The sequence below is a fragment of the Rhinoderma darwinii genome, chromosome 11 (assembly GCF_050947455.1).
Source record: "Rhinoderma darwinii isolate aRhiDar2 chromosome 11, aRhiDar2.hap1, whole genome shotgun sequence".
Classification (NCBI taxonomy): Eukaryota; Metazoa; Chordata; class Amphibia; order Anura; family Rhinodermatidae; genus Rhinoderma; species Rhinoderma darwinii.
In genome coordinates this window covers 10,142,033-10,167,974 of record NC_134697.1, presented here as the reverse complement: position 1 = coordinate 10,167,974, position 25,942 = coordinate 10,142,033, and the positions used below count along the sequence as shown (strand labels likewise).

Genomic DNA, 25,942 nt, shown 5'->3' with positions numbered 1-25,942 from the left:
CCGTCAAAAATGGCCCGAGTGGCACAACAGTCTTGTGCAAGAGACCTTAGCATTTTACAAGCGTCATTATTACTGGTGTCCTATCCTGCAGGGGAGTAGTCATCATTGTAACATTATGTGATTACAGAGGTGTCCTCTTTTACTTTTTCTCTAAATCCCAAGATGTATGGCGCGAAATATGAACAAAGATGTAAAAAAAACAACCATATGCCTCCGGAGAATGCCTCTGACGGAAGCCATATGTTGCCTAAAGACTCCCATTTTAAAAAACATATACGTCACAGCCACCTAGTCTAAAAATGTATACATTGAACGTATATGTTTTTTTACATAGGCATCTATGGATGACGGATAGTTGACGATGGCATCCATCAGATGCATCCCATCTGTCGCCCATAGATGCCTAGGTAAAAAAACATATAGATATATGTCTTTTTACTGGATGTCGCAAGATTGTGTTGAATTGGTATCATGACAAATTGTATAACTTAATGCAATTCAAGAAGAAGTAAAGGTGGACACAACTGTAGAGTATACGTTCCTAGGTGGCCCAGGATAGCACTGCTCAGCTTTCAGGCTAACGTTGTGCCAAAGTAGAGGACAGTAGGGGTACTCTGTAATGGCACCATTCAAGTAAATGCAACTTTGTGGGCAAGTAGAGCCAAGCATTTACATAGAGTACCATAGATAGGTAGACCATACGGCTGTCCTTGGAGAGAGAGGGAAGGGTCCCAACCCTTCTAGAGAACCTGTGCGGACTCTCATGTCCAGATGAACTGTATTGTTAGCAAGAAAGAACGTGCGGAATTGGTGCAATGGTCATGGAAATGGTACATAGCTGGAAAGGCCCTTCGATCTTGCGTAGTAAGCCCCAGATTCACAATGGGGGTGCATTTGTATGCCTGCTATGGAGACCTCTCCTCTAGGTTCCTCACTGCCTAAAATGACCCGAATGCAGGTAGAGCTCTCTCCTAATGTTTACTTTGTTTTGTATTTCAATTTTTTATGAAACAAAAATGAAATCTTGAGTTCCTTATAGTGAATAGATATGTTTATTTAGTATTTATTGCATAAAACTCCAGGTAATGAAAAAACTCATGATCTTTAATGACAGGAGACGGAATAATATGAAGATTGGTTTCCTTAAAGACTTTAGTTGGCGGCAACGGTGCTGGAGATCCAGGAGTTGAAGTTGCAGACCTTGGTGTAGACACCAGGATAGTTCCTGAGGGCACAGCCATATCCCCAAGATACAATACCCTGGAGCTGTCCATTGCAGACCACGGGTCCACCAGAGTCACCCTGAGGAAAAGAGGAACATTGTTAAAATAAATCCACCACTGATGATACATTTTGGACCATTTAACACTGTACAAAGAGGACATGAGACTCTTCATGCTTATTTCGCAGACATTGGGATATTATATAGCTGATATCTATGAAAGCTTGAGATCGAATCAGTGGAAATGGTCTAGCAGTACAAAAAAAATGGTCTTTAAATGCTTTCAATAAAAAGTGTTAACATTTACCTGGCAGGAATCCTTGCCACCTTCCAGGTATCCAACACAGATCATGTTGCTGGTGATCTCTCCTGGGTAGGCACTGGTACACTGGGCAGTGGTCAGGATGGGGGCGCTCACGCACTGGAGGAGATCAGGGTAGTTGGCTATAAAGAGACAAATAAATGTGATGAGTTTACAATCATTGAAATGCATGAACTGGAGATAAATGAAATTTAAGCTGGACCTTCGGTGGGCAAAAGGGGAAGACTAAGAAGAAAGCAGGCTATGCTCCCATTATGAAATTTAACGAAACTATTGTTGTTGTTTTTTTTTTTAATGTAGCCATTATTATCAATATTGTAAGGGACTGAGTATTAACGTACTTCCGCTGAAATTTAAATTGTGAAATTTAACCCAACTATTGTTTTTGTTTTTTTATATATATATATATATATATATATATATATATATATATATATATATATATATATATATATATATATATATGTATATAGATATTGTAAGGGACTGAGTATTAACGTACTTCCACTGCTCAGGGTATTTCCCCATCCGGTGATCAGACAACTTGAGCCAGCTGCGGCGCAGCCACTGGGCAGACCCACAGCCTGGACGTAGGAGTTGAGGGTAGCGGGAGAGGCCAGCTTGATCAACATGATGTCATTGTCCAGGGTTCTGGAGTTGTAGCTTGCATGTCTGAGGACTTTGGCAGAGTTGATGAACTGCTCGGTACCTTCACTTGTAACGATGTTGTGTTCTCCCAGTCTGACCTGAACGCTCCTGGATGGACAGAAATTATGGAGAGTTGGTAAAATCTACACATTTCATAGCCAGTCACTTTTGAGGCGACGACAGATAAACTGTAAATGTTTCCTAACTAAGTTTACCAATTCAAGGATATAATCGGGGAAATATAATAGGTCTAGGACAACCATAGACCTATTATTCCATTTATCAGTTCACGGTGTACAAGAACACATTTTAGCACTACAAAGCAAAAATTTTGGTAAATTTTAACAATACAAAAACTAGATATTTTCAGATTTTTGCATCAGAAAAATATTAAAATTTGATATAATATAAAGGATGATGAATGTGGATAGGTGTATATTGTATACAATAGAAAAACTTCAATTAAGCGAATCACAACCATTTACAGAGCATCCTCCATAGAGCTGTACTTACGCCTTGTAGCAGTGAGCAGCAGAGATCACCCACAGGCTGTTGATCAGGGATCCTCCACAGAAGTGATAGCCGGAGTTCAGAGACACAATGTAGGGGACGGAGTTCTTGGCGCAGGTGTAACCTCCGACAATCTTATCATCATCCTCAAAAGCAGCTGTAAAAGTAAAACATTATGTATTAGTATTTTCATACCTTTACATTATATAGCATTTTACGTCTAGAACCAAGAAGATGTATATGAGACTTGGAACGACGCATCTAGGAGACTCACCAGCTGCTCCGAGGAGCACACAGATCAGGAGAAGCTTCATGGTTGGGATATGTCCAGTGACTGGTTTGCTGGAAACCTTGTTGGTATTTATATGGTTCGTCCCAATTCTGGACATTGCACAGTTGTGTAAATAATGAGGTACCCTGTTAATGTGTATTGCGTTGGTTATTGATAGTGTCAGGCTTTATCAGTGACCTTGACTTCAAATCTCATTCATGGAAAATGGAGCAGATTCCATATTAAAACCTTAAAAAGCAAAATTCATATTTGCATTTCAAAAGCAAAAACTTTTTTATTTTTGCTGTCGATGTAGTCATGTTTTATTTTTTTTTAGTGTGAGGCGTATTTTTAAATAGAACCATTTTGGGGTTTGTATAATGTAAATGTATTGGAAGTGCAAAAGAAAAATAGCAATTTTACACTGGATTTTTTTATTTTACAGTGTTCACTACGTAGTATAAATAACATAATATCTCTATTTTGTTGGTCGATACGATTACGGCGATACCGAATTTATACAGTTTTAGACATCTTTTACTACTTTTCCACAATGAAATACCTTTTTGTATAAAATCAATTGTTTTTGTGTCACCGCACCCCAAGAGTAATAACTTTTTTATTTTTTGTCGATAAAACGTCATGAGGGCGCGTATTTTACAGGATGAGTTGTAGTTGGGTTTTTTTTAGCACCATTTTGGGGTGCTTAGGACTATTTGATTAACTTTTTTAATTCCTTTTTTGGGAGGCAGGATGAAGAAAAACTTTTTTATTTTTACAGTGTTCATTGTGAGGGATACATAAAGTTATAAGTCTATAGTACAGTTGTTACCGATGCAGCGTTATCAATTTTGAATAAAAAGTTTTATTCCCCCTTTTGTAAGGGAAATAAGGATATTTTATTTAGTACACTTTCTTAATCTTTTTTTTTTTTTTTTCAACATTTTTAGTCCCACTATGTGACTTGACTATGCGAACGCTTCATCTCTTACATAATACATTGCAATATTGATGTAGTGCAGTGTATTATGCCGGCCAATATTGTACTGACGAGAAGGGCTTAATAGGCCCATGTCCATGGTAGACCCAGGGCCTCCAGCTGCCATAGAAACCAATTAGCACCCTGCAATTGCATCTTGGGGCTCTGATGGGCTTGCAACTTCTCAGGTGCTGCACCATCTAAGGAGTTAAACAGCTGAGATCAGAGCCCGCTTCCATTATGGATGGTGAGGTGTCAGCTGTATGTTACAGCTGACACCCACTGTTGATGGTGCTGGTTGAGCTCCTGAGCCTATGCCATCACTGTGCCGTATATTTACAACGCTGGAGCCAGTATTTAAACAAACTGAGAATTATGTGATCGAGAAAAAACACTCAGCACAAGGGGATCCTGTGAACGTCAACAACTCGTCGATGAAAGGGGTCAGAGGAGGGTGTCAAGAAACGTTCAGATTAACAGGCGGTGCAAGCAAAATGCAGCTGCATACAATGCTGGTGCTATAACTTATGTGTCTGAATGCACAACTCGTCGTTGCTTCGCACAGATGGACGAATGGTTGAGTGTCATTGCTGGGAAACAGAAAGACAAGACTCCAGTGGGCAAAAATGGTATCACTGAGTAGTGGAAAAATATTGGCTGGTCAGATGAATCCAGACTTCTGTTGCACCATGATAACGGGATGGCCATAATTTGGCGCAAGCAGCATAAATCAATGAACCCGTCCTGTCCGGTGTGAAGACTTCAGGCTGGTGGAGATGCGGTAATTGTGTAGGCAAGGTTTTCTTGGCACACCATGGGTCCCCTGATACCTGTGGAAAGACATTGAACATTAGGACTTACCTAAGCAATGTGGACGACCAAGTTCATCCCTTCATGTTGGCTGTGAACCCTACGGCAGTAGAATACTTTACTGTGAGATGTGATCCTTTTCCTCAAAATTCCACAAAATTCCTGCAGAACAATTTCAACACCTAGTAGAATCTATGCCATGATGAATTGTTGCAGTTCTGAAGGCCATAGGAGGTCCAACGTGCTACTAGACGGGTGTCTCTAATAAAGTGGCCATTCAGTGTATATATGTATAACATTTTATATTTATAAAATATTATAAAATATTTTGAAATAAAAATATAGGGAGTTATATATTTTATTTTTTGGAAGAACCTTTTTTTTTTAAATTAAACTTTACTAGGCAAATACCGATATGTTAGGTGCCTGGCTGCCATTTCAACCTGTTGGCACTCTGTAATCTCATCGGTGGGCACTGATGGCCTGACAGTGAGAGCCCCATATCACTCCTTAGATGCCACATTTGTCATTGTAATATAGCTGGTTGCATGAGCCTTCCCAGTCCATGCAAACAGCAAAACTTTTTCACACTTGACAATGCATATGCCGTATTTTTCGGACTATAAGACGTAGTTTTTAGCAAGAATAAATCTTTCTAAAACTCCCTGCCTCTTATAGTCGGCAGTCAAGGGACCCGGCAGTGCCAGACCCCCTGACTGATTCCTTAATTAACCCCCTTCCAGACTCATGACGTGCCGGCACATCATGGAGCGGGAGGATGATGTTTGGAGTGCGATACACTGCAGGTGTCAGCTGTGTTTTACGCGCCGCCCTAACGGCCAGGAACATCTGTTCCTGGCTGTTTAACTATTTAAATGCCGCAGTCAATAGCGACTGCGGCATTTATAGGGATCTTCCCATGAAGGACATTTATGACATATCCACAAGATATGTCATAAATGTCAGATAGATGTGGGTCTCATCTCTTGGACCCGCACCTATCTCTAGAACAGGGCCCCCTAAACTCAGTTTTTTGTGCTCCCCGGACACATAATGATTACATGGTTGAGTACGGAAACAGCGTATCTCGCTAAGCTACACTGTTTCTGTAATTCCCATAGAACTGTATAGTAGTTAAGGAAACAGAGTAGCTTTCATGCTACGCTGCTTCTGTAACTGCCATTCACTATAATGGGAGTTACGGAAACAGCGTAGCTTAGCGAGTTACGCTGTTTTCCTAACTCATCTGTGTATTGTACAAGCAATCTAATGATCGCTGGTTCAAGTCCCCTAGAGGAGCTTAGAAAATGTTTAAAAAAAAAAGTTTGATAAATTTGTAGAGTGTAAAAAAAAATACAAAAAATATTAAAAGTTCAAAAAAATAGAGGTTTCCAATTTATCCCCATGCACAAGAAAAAAAAAATTGGTATCGCTGCATCTGTAAAAGTCCGAATTATTACAATATACCATTATTTAACTCGCACGGTGAATGCCGTAAAAAAATAAAATTTAAAGCACCAGGATCTTTGTTTTTTGGTCACCTTAGCGCTACCAAAAATGGAATAAAAAATTATCAAAAAATTGTATGTACCAAAACTGGGTGCCAATGAAAACTACAACTTGTCCCGCAAAAAATAAACCCTCAATCGATATAAAAATCTAAAAGTTATGTCTAAAAGCTGGGTGCGTCTTATAGTCATTTATAGTTTTTTTTAATAAGTTAAAAGAAAGACACAATTTGAACTACAAAAGAATCCCATATCACACACCACATCTAAAAGGTCTGATATGTAACAAGATCGGTGGGGATCGAACCTCCCATCAAACATCTAGAAGTTGAAGACTGAATGATCGGAAATGACCACATTAGAGTCCTGATAGATCAGTTGTAGACCAAAATGTTATGTTTATCAACATCCACCTAATATCAAAAAGTTAATTACAAAATGATGTCAAGATTGTACCGTCAACCAGTAGAGATGAATGGAAGTTTTTCTGGATTTTTCAAATATCCATATATGGTGGACAGGATCTTATATCCAATCATACCGGGAGGTCGATATTAAACATGGAGATACTAAATACTCCGGCTACTATTCTACTCTTTGGTTTCATTGAATACATTTATAGCTCTATGAGAGTAAGTCGTACCGTCTTATTGAAATTCATGAAAAAGATCTAAGCTACCAAATGGTATGAAGAATTATTGAGAGTACAGCAGGAAGACACTTTTACAGTTGTGGACTCCATTTCACCAATGTGCATAACTGGAGAGATGCGAGCCTTAAGTTGGCCGTACACTACAGATTTTGAAATGACAGATTTAGACCATTGTCTGTCGACTGTTGGTGCCTTTTTATGGCACAAGTGAGCGTGACCGATGCCGACCGAAGACAGATATCTGTGGAAAAGTTGTTCGGCCGTGTGGGATTCTTTTGTTGGGCGCTGTAGTTGTAAGTCGCTCGTATCAAATTACAGATCTGCGTTGTATCAATGGGAGCCAAGACCAAGCCACAAATTAAGCCCGAGATCGATCAGTAATTTGTCATTTTTTTACTTATGGCTTTGTTGTCCAGAACCACAACCTTCAACAACCGAAATTCAACTACAAGTCGTTCAGAATATGTCAGGCTAAAATAATTAATGTATATTGTGTGTTTACTCAACTCCCGACGCCCGCAGCCATGGATCCGTGAGCGCTGGTCCCCATCTCCTTCCTAGGAGACACCAGCACTCACTGCCACTCCGTTCTGCTGTGTCCTGTAGGGTGCGCGCGCAAGCTCGTGCCCATCCTTAAAGGGCCAGCGCGCCCATCAGGAAATCATCATCATCAACGGCCCATGATTTCCTGGTCTATAAGAAGGCCCCAGTCCTTCTGGTCCTTGCCTGAGCGTTGTTAGTTTATCCCAGTCTGTCTTATAAATGGTCCCTTAGTGTTTCCCGTTCCCGTTGTTACCCGTGCCCTGTTACCTGTTCCTGTATCCCTTACTGTTCTTGTTCCTGTGCCTTCCAGTGTTGGAGTCGTGTCTACTGCACCTGCTGTCGTTTGCCACGTCCTGTGTCTTCTGCCACGTCCAGTGTCATCTGCCACATCGGATACTGCCTGCCACGTCTGGCGCTGACTGCTGCAACCCTCTCCATCTGTGCTGAAGCCACAGCCACCATCTGGACTAGTTCAGGTATCTAAGCGTCACTATCTACTATTGACTTTCATATAGACTATGGAGCGGCCTAGTGGGTCCACATACCCTGTGACCGCGACATATATGCTGGCAATATTATTTCTTTGAAATAAAGACCTCTTGCACACGACCGAGTGCCACTCGGGCCATTTTTCACGGCATCCGAGTGGCACCCGATAGTTTTCACGAACCCATTTACTTCACGGACCCGACTCTCCGAAGCCTGAGGGCCATGATACAAAAATTGCACCCATTTAATAAATTGTCAGATTCCAAACCCTCCATAACTCTCCAAAGCAACCTCCAATCTACCCTGTAAAAGACCCTTAGTGCATCCAGTGACAGGACAGATCGGCAGCCCCTGAACCCATTTGAGGTAATATCTGGAGGACCTTCAAAGACCCCGTTCCTATGGTTTATATGACTGAGATATATATGTAGTTATTTATATAATGTTATTTCGTATATATTGGTATTTTCTATACAAATTTGTTCTGTATGTTATTAATAGAGAAGCCTTTGTGGCCCTTTCTTCCAAAGTCATGTGGAGTTGGTCTTTATTTAGATTAAGGTTAATAGGCAGTGATAGTTAGCTGTTGTTTAACCCATTAAGGACCGGGCAAATTTTGGCCTTGAGGACCAGTACAATTTCGTTATTCTTGTTTGTTGGACGTAGCTGTATGAGAGTCTGTTTTTTGCAGGATTGACTTGTACTTCATGTAGGTGACATTTTTGGCCACATTTAAATTATCGCTTAATTTATATTAATTTTGAATTTGCTATTTTTTTTTTTATTTTTTTTTTAAAGCATCCATGGGTCATCATAAATGATGCTATACATTTGTTGTTGAGATTGTTACATTCATGACTATACCAAATATCTGTATAGTATTTTATATTTATTTATTTAAAAAAACAAAAATTATTTGTGTGTATTTTTTTAACAGATTTTTTTATTTAACATAATTTATTTTTAAATTAATTTTAGCATTTATTTTTTTATCCCAAAGGGGATTTTTGTTTTGTATTTTTTTTAACTTGAATGTACCGGCATATATCTATGCCCTTCTTCTATTACCTAACTACAGACGTGTCCTTCGTTACCTTTCCTCATATCTCCACATATCCTGAGATGTGTGGCGTGTGATGTCCAGATGACTGCCTTTTTTTTAACTCCGTGGAATATCAGAGTTGACTTTTCATTTCCATACGTAGACGTCCAGTAAAAAAAAAACGTATACTGCCCAATAAATATTTTTTTTACATGGGTGCTAATGGACAATGTATACCACTGTACGTCTATTCCATGGCATGCATCGGAGGATTCCTATGGAGGTATACGCTGGAAATCCTCCCGATATGCTGTATACATCCGACGTAAATGCAGACGTAGTGTAATTATACCATTCTGAGTCAGCCGTTTGGTGATTACCTCTACCTACATAGATGTCAGTGGGCGGTCCACAAAACTAAGCTCCTCCCAATGTGGTAAAAATGTGAAATTGTCAGCTGCAAACAATGTGCAGGCAAAGGCCAAACATAAACAATGAGTTACAGTATTACTACATCTAACGCCTCATGCACACGACCGAGTGTGCCGTCCGAGTCCCGTCAGTAATCCGAGGAAAGATAGGAGATGTTCTATCTTTCCTCAGATCGGAGACCCGGACAATTTTTCATGGACCCGAGTCACCCGCTTAAGTGAATGGGTCAGTGAAGACTATCGGGTGCCACTCGGATGCCGTCAAAAACGGTGCCGAGTGGTACAACGGTCATGTGCAAGAGACCTTAGCATTTTACAAGCCTCATTATTACTGGTGTCCTATCCTGCAGGGGAGTAGTCATCATTGTAACATTATGTGATTAAAGAGGTGTCCTCCTTTACTTTTTCTCTAAATCCTGAGATGTATGGCACGAAATATGAACAAAGATGGACGACGGATAGTTGACGATGGCATCCATCAGATGCATCCGTCGCCCATAGATGCCTAGGTGAAAAACATATACATATGTTTTTTTACTGGATGTCGCAAGATCGTGTTGAATTGGTATCATGACAAATTGAATAACTTAATGCAATTCAAGAAGAAGTAAAGGTGGACACAACTGTGGAGTATACGTGCCTAGGTGGCCCATGATAGCACTGCTCAGCTTTCAGGCTTACGTTGTGCCCTAGTAGAGGACAGTAGGGGTACTCTGTAATGGAACCATTCAAGTAAAAGCAACTTTGGGGGCAAGTAGAGCCATGGGTTTATATAGAGTACCATAGATAGGTAGACCATACGGCAGTCCTTGGAGAGAGAGGGAGGGGTCCCAACCCTTTTAGAGAACCTGTGCGGACTCTTATCTCCAGATGAACTGTATTGTCAGCAAGAAAGAACGTGAGGAATTGGTGCAATGGTCATGGACTTGGTATATAGCTGGAAAGAACACCAGGCCCTTCGATCATTCGTGGAAAGCCCCAGCATCACAATGGGGGTGCATTTTGATGTCTGCTATGGAGACCTCTCCTCTAGGTTCCTCACTGCCTAAAATGGCCCAAATGCAGGTAGAGCTCTCTCCTAATGTTTACATTGTTTTGTATTTTATTTTTTTATAAAACAAAAATGAAATCTTGTGTTTCTTATAATGAATAGATATGTTTATTTAATATTTATTGCATAAAACTCCAGGTAATGAAAAAACTCATGATGTTTAATGACAGGAGACGGAATAATATCAACATTGGTTTCCTTAAAGACTTTAGTTGGCGGCAACGGTGCTGGAGATCCAGGAGTTGAAGTTGCAGACCTTGGTGTAGACACCGGGATAGTTCCTGAGGGCACAGCCATATCCCCAAGATACAATACCCTGGAGCTGTCCATTGCAGACCACGGGTCCACCAGAGTCACCCTGAGGAAAAGAGGAACATTGTTAAAATAATCTACCACTGATGATACATTTTGGACCATTTAACACTGTACAAAGAGGACATGAGACTCTTCTTGCTTAATTCGCAGACATTAGGATATTATATAGCTGATATCTATGAAATCTTGAGGTCGAACCAGTGGAAATGGTCTAGCAGTACAAAAAATTGGTCTTTAAATGCTTTGAATAAAAAATGTTAACATTTACCTGGCAGGAATCCTTGCCACCTTCCAGGTATCCAACACAGATCATGTTGCTGGTGATCTCTCCTGGGTAGGCGCTGGTACACTGGGCAGTGGTCAGGATGGGGGCGCTCACGCACTGGAGGAGATCGGGGTAGTTGGCTATAAAGAGACAAATAATTGTGATGAGTTTACAATCATTGAAATGCATGAACTGGAGAGAAATGAATAATTTATGCTGGACCTGCTTTATTTAAGGTCAATGAGTCGGCAACAGGTGCCAGTGGCTAATCTGGTGCCTACAACATTTGCTTTTCACTTGATAACTATTTAGACCATTCAAGTTTTTTTTTAGTGCTGCCTTTTAGAACAAGCCAGAGATGTCATGTCACAGATGGCGTCCCGTTCCTATTTTCAATGCAGATATGACTCTACGTGTGAGGTCACTCCAGTGGTGGAGGCTACAGAAACTAACGACCACTCTCACTTATCACTGCCATTCATTTCAATAAAGAGAGGGAGAAAGGAAAACATATGTAGAAAACATAAATACTTGTCTCCACATATTGGGAGAATGGGGGTCCCATAACCCCTGTTGTGGCAAGCAAGGCAGGCTGCGGTGGGAAAAAGGGGAAGACGAAGAAGAGAGCAGGCTATGCTCCCATTATGAAATTTAACCCAACTATTGTTTTTGTTTTTATATATATATATATATATATATATATATATATATATATATATATATATATATATATATATATATGTATATAGATATTGTAAGGGACTGAGTATTAACGTACTTCCACTGCTCAGGGTATTTCCCCATCCGGTGATCAGACAACTTGAGCCAGCGGCGGCGCAGCCACTGGGCAGACCCACAGCCTGGACGTAGGAGTTGAGGGTAGCGGGAGAGGCCAGCTTGATCAACATGATGTCATTGTCCAGTGTTCTGGAGTTGCAGCTTGCATGTCTGAGGACTTTGGCAGAGTTGATGAACTGCTCGGTACCTTCACTTGTAACGATGTTGTGTTCTCCCAGTCTGACCTGAACGCTCCTGGATGGACAGAAATAATGGACAGTTGGTAAAATCTACACATTTCATAGCCAGTCACTTTTGAGGCGACGACAGATAAACTGTATATCATGTATTATGAAGAACGTTTCCTAACTAAATTTACCAATTCAAGTATATAATCGGGGGGGGGGGGGGGAATATAATAGCTCTAGAACAAACATAGACCTCTTATTCCATTGATCAGTTCACTTTGTACAAGAACACATTTTGGGACTACAAAGCAAAAATTTTGGTAAATTTTGACAATACAAAAACTAGATATTTTCAAATTTTTGCATCACAATAATATTAAAATTTGATATAATATAAAGGATGATGAATGTGGATAGGTGTATATTGTAAACAATAGAAAAACGACAATTAAGCGAATCACAACCAGTCACAGAGCATCCTCCATAGAGCTGTACTTACGCCTTGTAGCAGTGAGCAGCAGAGATCACCCACAGGCTGTTGATCAGGGATCCTCCACAGAAGTGATAGCCGGAGTTCAGAGACACAATGTAGGGGACGGAGTTCTTGGCGCAGGTGTAACCTCCGACAATCTTATCATCATCCTCAAAAGCAGCTGTAAAAGTAAAACATTATGTATGAGTATTTTCATACCTATACATTATATAGAATTTTACGTCTAGAACCAAGAAGATGTATATGAGACTTGGAATGACCCATCTAGGAGACTCACCAGCTGCTCCGAGGAGCACACAGATCAGGAGAAGCTTCATGGTTGGGATATGTCCAGTGACTGGTTTGCTGGAAACCTTGTTGGTATTTATATGGTTCGTCCAAATTCTGGACATTGCGCAGTTGTGTAAATAATGAGGTACCCTGTTAATGTGTATTGCGTTGGTTATTGATAGTGTCAGGCTTTATCAGTGACCTTGACTTCAAATCTCATTCATGGAAAATGGAGCAGATTCCATATTAAATCCTTAAAAAACTAAATTCATATTTGACAGTGTTCACTACGTAGTATAAATAACATTATAACTCTATTTTGAGGGTTGATACAATTACGACGACACCGAATTTATACAGTTTTCGTCATGTTTTACTACTTTTTCACAATGAAAACACCTTTTTGTACGAAATAATTTGTTTTCGAGTCGCCGCACTCCAAGAGCAATAACTTTTTTATTTTTTTTGTCGATGAAAGTTCATGACGGATCATATTTTACAGGATGAGTTGTAGGGGTTTTTTTTTAGCACCATTTTGTGGTACTTAGGACATTTTGATTAACTTTGTATTCCTTTTTTGGGAGGCAGGATGAAGAAAAAACTTTTTTATTTTTACGGCGTTCACTGTGAGGGATAAATAACGTGAGAAGTTTATAGTACAGTTGTTACCGAGCAGCGTTACCTATTTAGAATAATTTTTTTTTTTATTCCCCCTCCCTCTAACAAAGCATTTTGTAAGGGAAATAAGGATATTTTATTTAGTATACTTTATGAAGCTTTTTTTTTTCTCAATATTTTTAGTCCCACTGTGACTTTACTATGCGATCGCTTCATCTCTTACATAATACATTGCAATATTGATGTAGTGCAGTGTATTATGACGGCCAATATTGTACCAACAAGCAGGGCTTAATATTCCCATGTCCATGGTAGACCCAGGGGTCTTTGTTAGGCCTCAGGCTTCCATGGCAACCAATTAGCACCCTGCAATCGCATCTTGGGGCTCTGATGGGCTTGCAGAGGGAGCCCCCTCTCTTTGTAAAACCTCTTAGGTGCTGCGCCATCTAAGGAGTTAAACAGCTGAGATCAGAGCCGGCTTCCATTATGGATGGTTATGTGTCAGCTGTATGTCACAGCTGACACCCACTGTTGATGGTGCGGGCTGAGCTCCTGAGCCTATGTCATCACGGCACCGTATATATACAGCGCTGGAGCCAGTATTTAAAAAAAATGCCAACCTTGTGGGCTTTTCTTGTGGACCCATGTCAAGAGTAATCTGAGAATTATGTGATCGAGAAAAAACACTCAGCACAAGGGGATCCTGTGAACGTCAACAACTCGTCGATGAAAGGGGTCAGAGGAGGGTGTCAAGAAACGTTCAGATGAACAGGCGGTGCAAGCAAAATGCAGCTGCATACAACGCTGGTGCACCAACTAACGCACAACTCGTCGTTGCTTAGCACGGATGGACTATAACATAAGACGATCGGATTGAGTGCCATTGCTGGGAAACAGAAAGACAAGACTCGAGTGGGCAAAAATTGAGTGGTCACTGAGTGGTGGAAAAACATAGTCTGGTCAGATGAATCCAGACTTCTGTTGCATCATGCTAACGGAACGGTCAACATTCTGGCTGCGTTATATTGATGATGTGTTCATTATCTGGCAGGGTACTGAACAACAACAACAACTGACAGAGTTCATATGTGAACTGAATGCCAATTCATTTCATATAAAGTTGACATACACCCTTGATAGACATAAGGTTGATTTTTTGGATATCTCCATTGAGGCAAATGAGGAGGGGAGATTACAGACGGACGTCTTTAGAAAAGAGACGTCCGTCAACTCCCTTTTACATGCATCATCATCATCACATCTATACTCCACACTGAAGGCTGTCCCGGTTGGTCAGTTCCTTAGAATGAAGCGGATCTGCTCGTCTGATGAGAATTTTGAGAAACAGTCATGTGATCTGAGAAGTAGATTCCAAGACAGAGGATATAGCCACAGATGTATCAAACAAGGATACAATCGGGCCAAAAAAACTGAAAGGAAGAAATTACTACATCCGACTGGAGTAAAAAAAGAAAATACAGCCAATAACAAGATCAGATTTATCTCTACTTACAATAACCAGTGGCAAACTATGAGATCTAGTCTAACAAAACACTGGCCAGTTTTAAATACAGAACCTGCCTTTGGGACATCCTTGCCAGTAAGACCTCAGATGACGGCTAGAAGAAGCAAAAATCTTAAGGACATGTTGGTGAAAAGCCATTGTGTACCTTTTCAATCAAATCCCTTTTCAAAAAGAGGTCCAGTCCAAGGCTGGTACCCTTGTGGTGACTGTGTGGCATGTGCTAATATAGCACGGAAAACTGCCTTCACCTCTACAAAAAACGGACATCGGTTTAAAATCTTACACTACATTTCATGTAGTTCGACTCACGTCATTTACTACGCAACGAAAGCTTATGTCGGTTGAACATCTAGACAACTTAGAATCCGTATTCGGGAACATGTTCGAGACATAAGGGCCGCCAAAGAAATTGATGATTTATCAGTACTAAAAACGATCCCGAAACACTTTAAGCTATACCATGGATGTGACCCCAAAACCTTTTTGGTATGGGGCATAGACATGGTGCATTGTGGAGTCAGAGGTGGTAATGCGAAAAAAGATTTTGGAGCAGAAAGAATGCAGATGGATTACCACCCTGGGTACTTTGACCCCCTTTGGGCTTAATGAACAATTGAGCTTTTCTGCTTTCTTATAATATTCTAATTGTCCATTGCTGTTTTTTAAGTGATTTTAGCTAGCTGTGGTTCTCTGTCCGAGACTTACTGTTTGATATATGATATTAATTGTCTCTTTTTGTGTCCATGTTTAGAGTTCGAGTAATACCTTATATAATTGACCCTTTGGATGTCTGTGGTGTGGCACTGGTGATAAGAATCTGTCGGGAGTCTGGTCGATCATTGGAGAAAGATGCTACTAAGAAGAGATGTCTTCTATATTAATTACTCCCAAAAGGATTATGTTTCTGGTCCAGTTCTCTGTATGTCACTAAAGTACAACTATCCCCCCTTTTTTCCTTCCCATGTCCTTGATATGGGTATCGGCACATTGCCTATAATAATATTTGTTTGTTTCTATTTTTCACTGATGTCTCATTATTTTTTATATTCATTACTTGATGTCTTTTTACATGATTTTTCATGTACCTAACTCACTGATATAAATTAATAACTTTTTTTGATCCTAGGTTTATTTCACTTTTTTCACATCTATTTGAATTATATATTTCTACATTTATTGTCTTATTTATTTACTCACACTGTGTTTATCTGTCAATAATGTATTTATTTTCACTGTGTACATTTATATATTCATACTCTGTTTATTTGTTAATAATGTATAATGTATTTCACTTTAATTCAACTTCGGTTGTACACATGGTGTTACTATATGAACCCAACTTATGTCGGGTGTTCATTTTCATTTTTCTTCTTCCTTTCTGATCTAGACACAGAGCATGGGGAAACGCTGTTTGAGGTGATCGACACAGACAGACACAGACAGACTCACCACTGCTATACCGCTTTCCTTGGGGTTGCGAGTGTCGCTGTGATGCCGAGTGCCCGCCCTCTGTCTCCTCTCTTCTAGTTGCGGGTGCTGCGCCTGCGCTGTTTCCCTGGAGACGCTTCTCTGGGGGCACGCAGGCGCAGTGTCTTATGACGACGGGAGACGGAGATCTCGTGGTCTCAGGCAATCCCGCGCACGCGCCGTAGACCGGGAACTCGGACAGACCGGAACACACTGAGTGATGATTGTTGACACTATTTAAACGGACAGATTACACAGCAGTACACACCCCCTGAGGAAGCGATACCAGCGAAACGCGCGTCGGGGTGCCTAAACTACCGTGTGGACCACTCTCATCCCCAACTTCATGGGTAAGACTGCCTTTACTGGTTCCCCTGGTGCTACCAGGTGGACATAGTTGTTAATTCCTTATTTCCTCGGGTTATTGCCTTTTCTTTTTGATCTGTGTCCATGATTATACAGAGGACTAAAAAGGATTGAATATGCACTTAACATCATAAGGCTATGGATGGTTACAGTGTATGATAGTTTGTTACTCATTACCAACTTACATAGACTGTGGTTGTCAAAATTATCCTGGGTTGAATAGCAGTGAAATCTGTACTGTACAGCAGTGTTACCTTACCCATTTTGTATGTTTTTTTGTGATTGATCCACAAATAGACCTTAATTTTTTATAACCTTGTTGAGTTTTTTATATATTGTATATGTCTATTTTTGTATGTAAAAAAGAATAAAGATGGATATTTTTCTATGACTATGGCGTAAAGACTCCCTGTTCTCAAGTGTTCTTTCATGATTAAATGGAGTTTGCTGTTTTGTAAGATTATTCTGGAGGTGTTGTAATACAACCGTTCTGGTGACACCTAACCAACTACTATACCTGATAGACATTCTTGTTGTTAAACATTTCGCGTAAGCAGCATGAACCGATGAACCCGTCTTGTCAGGTGTGAACACTTTAGGCTGGTAGAAGTCAAGTAATGGTGGAGTAAGGGAAGGTTTTCTTGGCACACCCTGGGTCCCCTGATACCTGTGGAAAGACATTGAACATTAGGACTTACCTATGCAATGTGGACGACCAAGTTCATCCCTTCATGCCGGCTGTGAACTCTACGGAGAAGAAAACTTTATGTAGAAAATCGATCCTGTCCACATGGCCAATATTCCTGCAGAACAATTTCACCACATGGTGGAATCTATGCCATGATGAATTGCTGCGGTTCTGAAGGCCAAAGGAGGTCCAACGTGCTACTAGACGGGTGTCTCTATTAAAGTGGCCATTCAGTGTATATATGTATAACATTTTATATGTATAAAATATTATAAAATATTTTATAATAAAAAAATAGGGAGTTATATATTTTATTTTTTGGGGAAACTTTTTTAAAATTAAACTTTACTAGGCAAATACCGATATGCTAGGCTACTAGCTGCCATTTCAACCCATTGGCACTTTGTAATCTCATCGGGGGCATTGATGGCCTGACAGAGGGAGTCCTCTCTCTCTCCTTAGATGTCACAATCGCCATTGTAATACAGCTGGTTGCATGGGCCTTCCCAGTCCATGCAAACAGCAAAACTTTTTCACACTTGACAATACATTTTTAATTTATTTTATTAAATATTAAACTTTGACAACTTTGAAAAATGTTACTTTAACTTGAAAATAAGGCAAGAAATGAAAGTTATGAAAAGAAAATATTGGAACGTGCAAATTTGTAAGACTGCTGCTCAAGGTCACTGATAACAGGAAAATAAATATTCTGGTGAATCGATCACTACACACTATAGATAGATTCTATACACATTTACAGAAATATCTCCATGTTGACACATTGGTGTGTAACATACAGGTGGAGGGTTCATTAAAGCATATAAATACCTGTGGTTTTGGCTTGTACAGTATTCCTTGCCACCATGAAGTTTCTTCTGATCTGTGTGCTCCTCGGAGCGGCTGGTAAGTAATCTTACACGTGGTTCAATAAGTAGAATGTCCAGTCATGATCTATTTAGTTGATGCTTTAGATTTCATCTCTACCAAACGTTTCCAAATTTAAAGGGAACCTGTCACGTTGAACTTGTAGTCTGATCTGTGTGCATCATGTTATAGAGCAGGAAGAGCTGAGCAGATTGATATATAGTTTTATGGAAAAAGATTCGATAGAACTTGTAATTTGTTGATCTAAATCTCTGCTCATTCTATGCTTAGGAGTCCAGTGGGCGGTCTTACTCAGTGATTGACAGGCACTCATACAGGGAAGGTTGTCACTCACTGAATGGAGCAAATAAGAAGAGATTTGGAGCAGTAATTTACAAGTTATACTGAATTTCTTTTTCACAAAACTATATATCGATCTGCTCAGCTCCTCCTGTACTATAACCTGTGGCCCGCAGATTGGGCTGCATTTCAACATGACAGGTTCCCTTTAAAGGAAATTTCTCTTTAGAATTAAATAATCTATTCAGTACTGGTTGGGTATCAACCATCATCTCTTCTATTATAGCTGCCGCAGAGGTCTCCACCTGTGCAAAAAAAACCTGAAAATTTGACTTTTGATCAGTGCCATAGAGCTTACCAAAGTTTTACTTACCCTAAAGCTGTCCGTTTGGAAATTTTCCCCCATTTATATTAGACTAGCTGCCAAAGCCTTTGCTGGTCATGACGACAGAGAAGAACTGGCATTAGCCACTTACCGGGCTTTTTAAGAAATTGGACAACTGCCAACTGCAGTGGTTGGTGGTTGTAGTATTAATCTACCTGCCAGGTAGCTCACATCCTGTTCTCATGGCCAGCACAGGCCTTCCACCATAGATCTGTATGGCATATCAATAAGATAAAGGGGTCCCACTTCTGGCTCAGCTGTTTAATTCTCTGCCTGGATGGGGCATGGTGTCAGAAGAACTTACTTTTTCTCATAGGTGGGGGTCATAGAGATGGGACCCCCATCTATCAGACATTTGTGAGATATCCTGTGGATACGTCAAAAACTCCACTAACTTCTGAATGTGACCAGAGACAACTGCTTCAGGCACCGACCACTGCAAAACTTCGGGTGCGCGGAGGTAGCCAGAACAGCTGATCAGTGCAGAGTCCGGGTGACGAACCTACACCGATCATATACTGATGACCTATACTGATAACCTATACTGTGGATAGGTCATCAGTATGAAAAACCGCCCCATGCCTGGACAACCCCTTCAAGGTACAATACTGTGTTTTAATAAAATGATAAATGTTTGCCTATCACAGCTGCTTTTGAGGATGATGATAAGATTGTCGGAGGTTACACCTGCGCCAAGAACTCCGTCCCCTACATTGTGTCTCTGAACTCCGGCTATCACTTCTGTGGAGGATCCCTGATCAACAGCCTGTGGGTGATCTCCGCTGCTCACTGCTACAAGGCGTAAGTAAAATTTAGGTTTTTATAAAACTAACATATTGTTAAATTGTTCATTAGCATTTTGGTTTGTTGCAAAATTGGTTCGGGGGTTGTTGTTTTTTTTTCGGCTTCTCAGAGCGGGACCCAAAAAAGGAGACTGAAAGGTCAAATGGGACGATCTGTTTAGATTAAAGAATTTTCTTAGGCTGTGCTACCGTACTTGCAGGAGCTCTTCATTGGAAAAGCGGAGAAACACAAGTCGTCAATTGTCAGTCTAGTTCCTTTGCCAGGACAAGTGTATATTCTGGTGGTCTTAGCGGACCAAGAGATGATAAGCAGTGGGGAAGCAAGGGTTTAAGTGGAATACTTTCATTCTTTTTATCCCTTATTCCAGGTTTCTCTTCAGATTAGCATAAAATTGCTCCTTGTCAACCACTTGTATTCCCTTGTCGCATTACAAATTGGGACTCATCATAAAGGGGTTTTCTGGATTTTTTTTTTTGTAAATTCTTTATTTTAGGGTTTTCCAACAAACAAAAAGGAAGGAAGGGTACAAAAATAAAAAAGGGAGGGGGCAACAGATCATCTTCACAATGCGAAACATCTATTAATATAATAATGCATCTCAAACAATACAATCCGGCATAATAATGTTATATTGAGAAATCAATATGGTGTTGACCTTAAAACATGTGGCATTAAATCCCTTGAACCAATATACGGAAAATCTTGTGAGTAGATGACTTGCCTCAGGAAGACAATTTGATGGTTATCTAAATGTGGGATCAGGCTGTAGTATTAGCTAATTAGGATAAATCTACAGATTTATAAAATTGTATCCAATTGTCCCATATATGTTGGAATTTGTCTAGGTCTTGGTTCAAAAGCCATTTAGTTTTTTCGTACGATTGTATTATATTTATTTCTCTTAACCACTCAGTTATTGTAGGGGGATCAACCTCTTTCCAGTGTCTAGCTATTAAGGTCTTTGCTGCACTTATAAGATGTGGTAAAGCAGAGTTACGATTTATATATTGATACGACATGTCTAGGTTAAGTAGTGTTAGTTCTGGAGTAAGAGTAATGTCTATGGCTAGAAATTTTCTTAAGATGCCTTGGACCTTTTGCCAAAATGGGTTTTCTGGATTTATATCAATAATTTATATCAATAAATATCAATCTCTGTATAGATAAAAAGTTTCACAACTTGACTATAACAACGTTTTTTGGCATAGAAATGTTGCAAACTGCCCAAAAGTTTGAAAAAATTCAACTTTTGGGTCATTTTCCCCATTCGTGCGCTTTCAAAACCTGACTTAAGCTTAACAAACGGGACATGGCCACCCGCAGTCTGACGCAATTACTGTAATTTAGCATATATCTCACTCAGTGGAGCACAGCCGGCAAAAATATGACAAATTTATTAAGAGGTGTGTGCCTCTTAATAAAAATTTGTTGCATCTTACGCCAGATTTTTTATTAAAAAGGACATGATCTCAATACACCTCCCCCTTTGTGTTTAAATTCCTCACCATTTTCAAGATAATTGATAGCAGTCAGTGAATAGAACACTCTTGTTTACATTCAGAGGCAGAAAACCCATGTATAGCTAATCCTGCTCTCAGCTGAGATGTGGATACCATTTTGTCCAGAATAGACAATGCTCTGTGAGATAAACACATCAGCAGCAGCTGCACAAATCTCTCTGGTAGTTCGCAACAATGTATCAGTCTGGAGTCCAGGCTGTTTACCTCACAGAGCATTGTATAAACTGGACACAATTGTATCCACTTCTCAGCTGGGAGCAGGACGAGGTATCTACAGGTTTGCTGCTTCTGAATGTAAATAAGTGTTCTCATTTATCTTAAAAATGGTGCGGAATTGAATCATAAAGTATATTAGAAAGTTGTAGAACTCTTCATTTATATCGTGATTAAGATTTATTTTATAAAACTGCAAAAACCCTTTAAATAGTCAATAGAATATATTAGGTCATATATGGGGAAAGGGACATTATTGAAATTGAGTAATTATATGAACTTTATTGCAAATTATTCAACCAAATAAAAAATTCCTAAATTATCTTATTAAAATGTTGTCTCTAAAGGAGCGTTCAGGTCAGACTGGGAGAACACAACATCGTTACAAGTGAAGGTACCGAGCAGTTCATCAACTCCGCCAAAGTCCTCAGACATGCAAGCTACAACTCCAGAACCCTGGACAATGACATCATGTTGATCAAGCTGGCCTCTCCCGCCACCCTCAACTCATACGTCCAGGCTGTGGGTCTGCCCAGTGGCTGCGCCGCCGCTGGCTCCAGTTGTCTGATCACCGGATGGGGAAATACCCTGAGCAGTGGAAGTAAGTTCATAGCACATTTTAAATCTGTTACTGTCCTTCTACCTTCAACTACATTCAATTAGACACGTGACCCTGGCTGCCAATCACTGGCCACAACGGTGATGCCAGTATGAACGGCACATAAAATCCCTTCTATTGGGCTTAATCATGTAGTCCTCATGAATTATGTATACATAATAAATATTTAAAAATATAGAAAGTTTTCGACCTTAGAGGAAAGTTATAACAAAACATAAGTTGCCAAGATGTAAATAATATATATATTTTTTCCCCACAGCCAACTACCCCGATCTCCTCCAGTGCGTGAGTGCCCCAATCCTGACTTCTGCCCAGTGTAACAGCGCCTACCCAGGAGAGATCACCAGCAACATGATCTGTGTCGGATATCTGGAAGGTGGCAAGGATTCCTGCCAGGTAAATGTTACTGTATTCTTCTGTCCCATATGCATGCTGGGTTGTACTCTTAGTGTCTTTAGTCCAATATATTGTATGACCTCGTCTATATAGCAAGTCAAGTTTGTCTTTTGGCCAACTCCAATTGTTGTCACAATACAATCTTAAGTCTCAAATAAAAATAACACATATCCCTCATAATCATAAGAATAGGCTGCTGGGTAGCGTCTAGTGTTTTTCGTTGGGTTTAATATTGAGCTTTTGTATATATATAATTTATAATATTGTACAGTTGTATATTGTACTACACTAAGAAAGCATGGCCCAATATAAAACATGTTCTTAAGTGGCCACACTAAACCACTCACCGCCTACATTCCCCCACTTGGCCATCTATAATATCCATCTCTTCACCTAGAGATCAGCTGAATGGCAGAGGCATGGGAGGGAGCAATGCCGAAATGTCCCAGCCCCCAAGGAACTATTTAAGAATTAAAAAAAAAACAGTCTTGGGGGGTAAACCATAGCAGTGATGAGCTCTGTACTTGCAACATAACAAATATTTCCAAGATTTTATGGCAAAGGAAATACCAATTAGAAAATGTAGAGGCTGCATATGGAATTAGAAGAGGGGATCGTATTGGTCATTGTTTCCAGATTTAGTACATATACAATTTTTACAAATATATGACCCTATTTTTCTTCCTCTTAGGGTGACTCTGGTGGACCCGTGGTCTGCAATGGACAGCTCCAGGGTGTTGTCTCCTGGGGATATGGCTGTGCCCTCAGGAACTATCCCGGTGTCTACACCAAGGTCTGCAACTTCAACTCCTGGATCTCCAGCACCGTTGCCGCCAACTAAAGTCCTTCTTGACATATCTCTTCAGAATTTGTCAGCTCAATAAACATATTTCTTATACATATTGTTTCTAATGTTTCTTTTATTGATATCATTTAAATAATGAAACACAACTCATATTACAACACTAGAATATTAGTTACATTTCTCATGTCTGTGACAGATACAGTACATGACGTTACTAAATGGATGCCTATTTTTAGTAGCAATGGCTGCTTGACCCGAACCACAATTATTTATTTAAAGAACATTACGATTCGGATCATTATTTTATATGTCTTATGTTCTAGCAAAATGTGACCCTTTATATAATCTAATAATGATAAGTCCCAAGCAAGAAGACCAATACCCCCAATCCCTACATATTGAGTCAAAAGTCGTGAACCACACAAATACCTATAGGATGCTCGATGACAAATAGATCTCATTATCACCCTCATGTATTAGATTGGAGTGACATCCAGTACGTTGCCCTAATTTTTGGGTGCTTCTTGTTTTTTCCAGTTTTTTTATTACACTTTTCTTACACCAATGATTAATGACCACTGCCCACTCCTGAAATAATTATGACCATTGGGATGGATGATTAAACCTCTACAATTACTGTCTGGACTGTGAACAATTTCATTCCCACTGTTTACAGTAGACGGGTGATCTTGCATGCGCCGTTGTTTGCCATTATAGTAGTTATGGAAAGACTGAACGCACGCTTGTAGCACAATTTTGGTGCCCTTGCTGTTGAGGTGCTTGCAATGACCCCCTACCCTAAAGAGCAACACAATGCAAATAAAGTCTAAGCCACAGCACCTCATGCAGCAAAAACTACCTACCCCATATACAGTGCTAACCATAAAGCTCCAGTACAGTGCCAGCCACATGCCAGTCATAAAAAATCTACTGTCCCTGCTGTGACGGCTCCTGCGGTGACTATTCCATAGATAGGCTTGTCGCCTCTGCAGGTTGAACCTTTTTTTTCCAGACGCCTAGCTAGTCATTTATTCCAGAGTTTTCTGCAAACTCTTCGGACAGGGAATTGAGTCCTTCCAATGCCTTGGTAATACTACGATCAGGAGCTGTATTCTTGGGAATAAAAGTACAATAGAAAATACCAAACATTTTGCAGACACCCCCTTTTTCTGCTAGTACATATCCAGGGCCAATCTATTTCACCATGTCATTAAAGATATAGGTCCCAACTGATCTGCAATGCTCTTTATTGCATCTCTGGTATAATTAACAAATCTCTGTTGATTGTAATAAATATAATTAATCCAGTCGACATTCTTATTTATCGTAGACCACCAGAAAAGTATAGACTCGAAGCCTGATGCCATCTGATTTTGGGCCTTAAACTCTTTTAGCACCCCTCGGGGTACTCCTATTTCATCTATGTATACTCTATGGTCAAAGGAACCTCCAGGGACCTTGCCCATTTCTCAGAAAGCAGGTTTATTTGCCTGTATAAGCAACTACTGAGGGAGGGATTTCATCCAGGGGCGTAACTAGGAAAGACTGGGCCCCATAGCAAACTTTTGACTGGGCTCCCCCCTCCCCTGGGAGTCACACAACCCCCCCCCCCTTTTTTACAGCCCCCCCTGTAGCGCCATACATCTCCCTGTAGATAACGCCATAGAGCCCCCTCTGTAGATAGCGCCATACATCCCCCTCTGTAGATAGCGCCATACAGCCCCCCTGTAGAGAACGCCATACATCCCCCTCTGTATATAGCACCATACAGCCCCTACATCCCCCATACAGATATCTACAAAGGGGGCTGTATGGCGCCATCTACAGAGGGGGCTGTATGGCGCTATCTACAGGGGGGCTGTATGGCGCTATCCACAGAGGGGGCTGTATGACGTTCTCTACAGAGGGGGCTGTATGGCGTTATCTACAGGGGGGCTGTATGGCGCTATCCACAGGGGGGCTGTATGGCATTTTCTATAGAGGGGGCTGTATGGTGCTATAAACAGGGGGGGCTGTATGGTGCTATATACAGAGGGGGATGTATAGCGTTATCTACAGGGGGGACTGTATGGCGTTATCTACAGGGGGACTGTATGGCGTTATCTACAGGGGGGACTGTATGGCGTTATCTACAGGGGGGACTGTATGGCGTTATCTACAGGTGGTCTGTATGGCGTTCCCTACAGGGGGGGTCTGTAGGGAACGCCATACAGCCCCCCCTGTAGGGAACGCCATACAGCCCCCCCTGTAGGGAACGCCATACAGCCCCCCCTGTAGGGAACGCCATACAGCCCCGCTGTAGGCAATGCCATACAGCCCCCCCCTGTAGGGAACACCATACAGCCCCCCCCCCCCTGTAGGGAACGCCATACAGCCCCCCCTGTAGGGAATGCCTTTCAGCCCCCCCCCTGTAGGGAACGCCTTTCAGCCCCCCCCTGTAGGGAGCGCCATACAGCCCCCCTGTAGGTAACGCCATACAGCCCGCCCCCCAAAAAAAAATGCGACCTACAGTGTGAAAAGACAAAAGACATGTATCCCCTATCCACAGGATAGGGGATACATGTGTGATCACTGGCATTGATA

General features: G+C 40.7%; 3 protein-coding genes across 6 annotated transcripts; 1 reads left to right on the top strand and 2 right to left on the bottom strand.

Annotated features, from left to right (window-relative positions):
* Positions 1–1,152: 1,152 nt before the first annotated feature.
* LOC142664015 (trypsin-like) lies at positions 1,153–6,090 on the bottom strand. Of its 3 annotated transcripts, XM_075842898.1 has the most exons (6): positions 6,081–6,090; positions 2,977–3,021; positions 2,706–2,859; positions 2,047–2,300; positions 1,530–1,666; positions 1,153–1,302 (listed from the first exon to the last, which is right to left on the bottom strand). In XM_075842898.1, exons 2-6 carry the CDS (start codon positions 3,014–3,016, stop codon positions 1,153–1,155), a joined length of 735 nt encoding a protein of 244 aa, XP_075699013.1. In that variant the 5' UTR covers positions 3,017–3,021; positions 6,081–6,090. The 3 variants fall into 3 exon arrangements, with proteins under 3 accessions (XP_075699013.1, XP_075699012.1, XP_075699011.1); XM_075842897.1 differs by lacking the exon at positions 6,081–6,090 and having other exon boundaries at positions 2,977–3,043; XM_075842896.1 differs by lacking the exon at positions 6,081–6,090 and having other exon boundaries at positions 2,706–2,848; positions 2,960–3,016.
* A 4,596-nt stretch (positions 6,091–10,686) lies between these two features.
* On the bottom strand, positions 10,687–12,860 carry LOC142664017 (trypsin-like). 2 transcript variants are annotated; one of them, XM_075842900.1, is made up of 5 exons: positions 12,794–12,860; positions 12,523–12,676; positions 11,837–12,090; positions 11,062–11,198; positions 10,687–10,836 (listed from the first exon to the last, which is right to left on the bottom strand). In XM_075842900.1, the coding sequence occupies exons 1-5, from the start codon at positions 12,831–12,833 to the stop codon at positions 10,687–10,689; spliced, it is 735 nt and encodes a 244-aa protein (XP_075699015.1). In that variant the 5' UTR covers positions 12,834–12,860. The 2 variants fall into 2 exon arrangements, with proteins under 2 accessions (XP_075699015.1, XP_075699014.1); XM_075842899.1 differs by having other exon boundaries at positions 12,523–12,665; positions 12,777–12,833.
* Positions 12,861–18,313: 5,453 nt separating this feature from the next.
* LOC142664021 (trypsin-like) lies at positions 18,314–23,395 on the top strand. The gene is made up of 5 exons (XM_075842904.1): positions 18,314–18,356; positions 19,650–19,803; positions 21,887–22,140; positions 22,418–22,554; positions 23,246–23,395. Exons 1-5 carry the CDS (start codon positions 18,317–18,319, stop codon positions 23,393–23,395), a joined length of 735 nt encoding a protein of 244 aa, XP_075699019.1. The 5' UTR covers positions 18,314–18,316.
* Positions 23,396–25,942: the final 2,547 nt, after the last annotated feature.

Excerpts from the sequence above, each read along its gene's own strand:
- LOC142664015 (XM_075842896.1), bottom strand. The coding sequence starts at position 3,016 with ATGAAGCTTCTCCTGATCTGTGTGCTCCTCGGAGCAGCTGGTGAGTCT. Across the intron at positions 1,667-2,046 it reads AAATACCCTGAGCAGTGGAA|CCAACTACCCTGATCTCCTC; the intron begins GTACGTTAATAC and ends GTCTCTTTATAG. Across the intron at positions 1,303-1,529 it reads GTGGCAAGGATTCCTGCCAG|GGTGACTCTGGTGGACCCGT; the intron begins GTAAATGTTAAC and ends TCTTTTCCTCAG.
- LOC142664017 (XM_075842899.1), bottom strand. The coding sequence starts at position 12,833 with ATGAAGCTTCTCCTGATCTGTGTGCTCCTCGGAGCAGCTGGTGAGTCT. Across the intron at positions 12,666-12,776 it reads CTGGTGAGTCTCCTAGATGG|GATGATGATAAGATTGTCGG; the intron begins GTCATTCCAAGT and ends GCTGCTTTTGAG. Across the intron at positions 10,837-11,061 it reads GTGGCAAGGATTCCTGCCAG|GGTGACTCTGGTGGACCCGT; the intron begins GTAAATGTTAAC and ends TCTTTTCCTCAG.
- LOC142664021 (XM_075842904.1), top strand. The coding sequence starts at position 18,317 with ATGAAGTTTCTTCTGATCTGTGTGCTCCTCGGAGCGGCTG. Across the intron at positions 18,357-19,649 it reads TGTGCTCCTCGGAGCGGCTG|CTGCTTTTGAGGATGATGAT; the intron begins GTAAGTAATCTT and ends TGCCTATCACAG. Across the intron at positions 22,555-23,245 it reads GTGGCAAGGATTCCTGCCAG|GGTGACTCTGGTGGACCCGT; the intron begins GTAAATGTTACT and ends TCTTCCTCTTAG.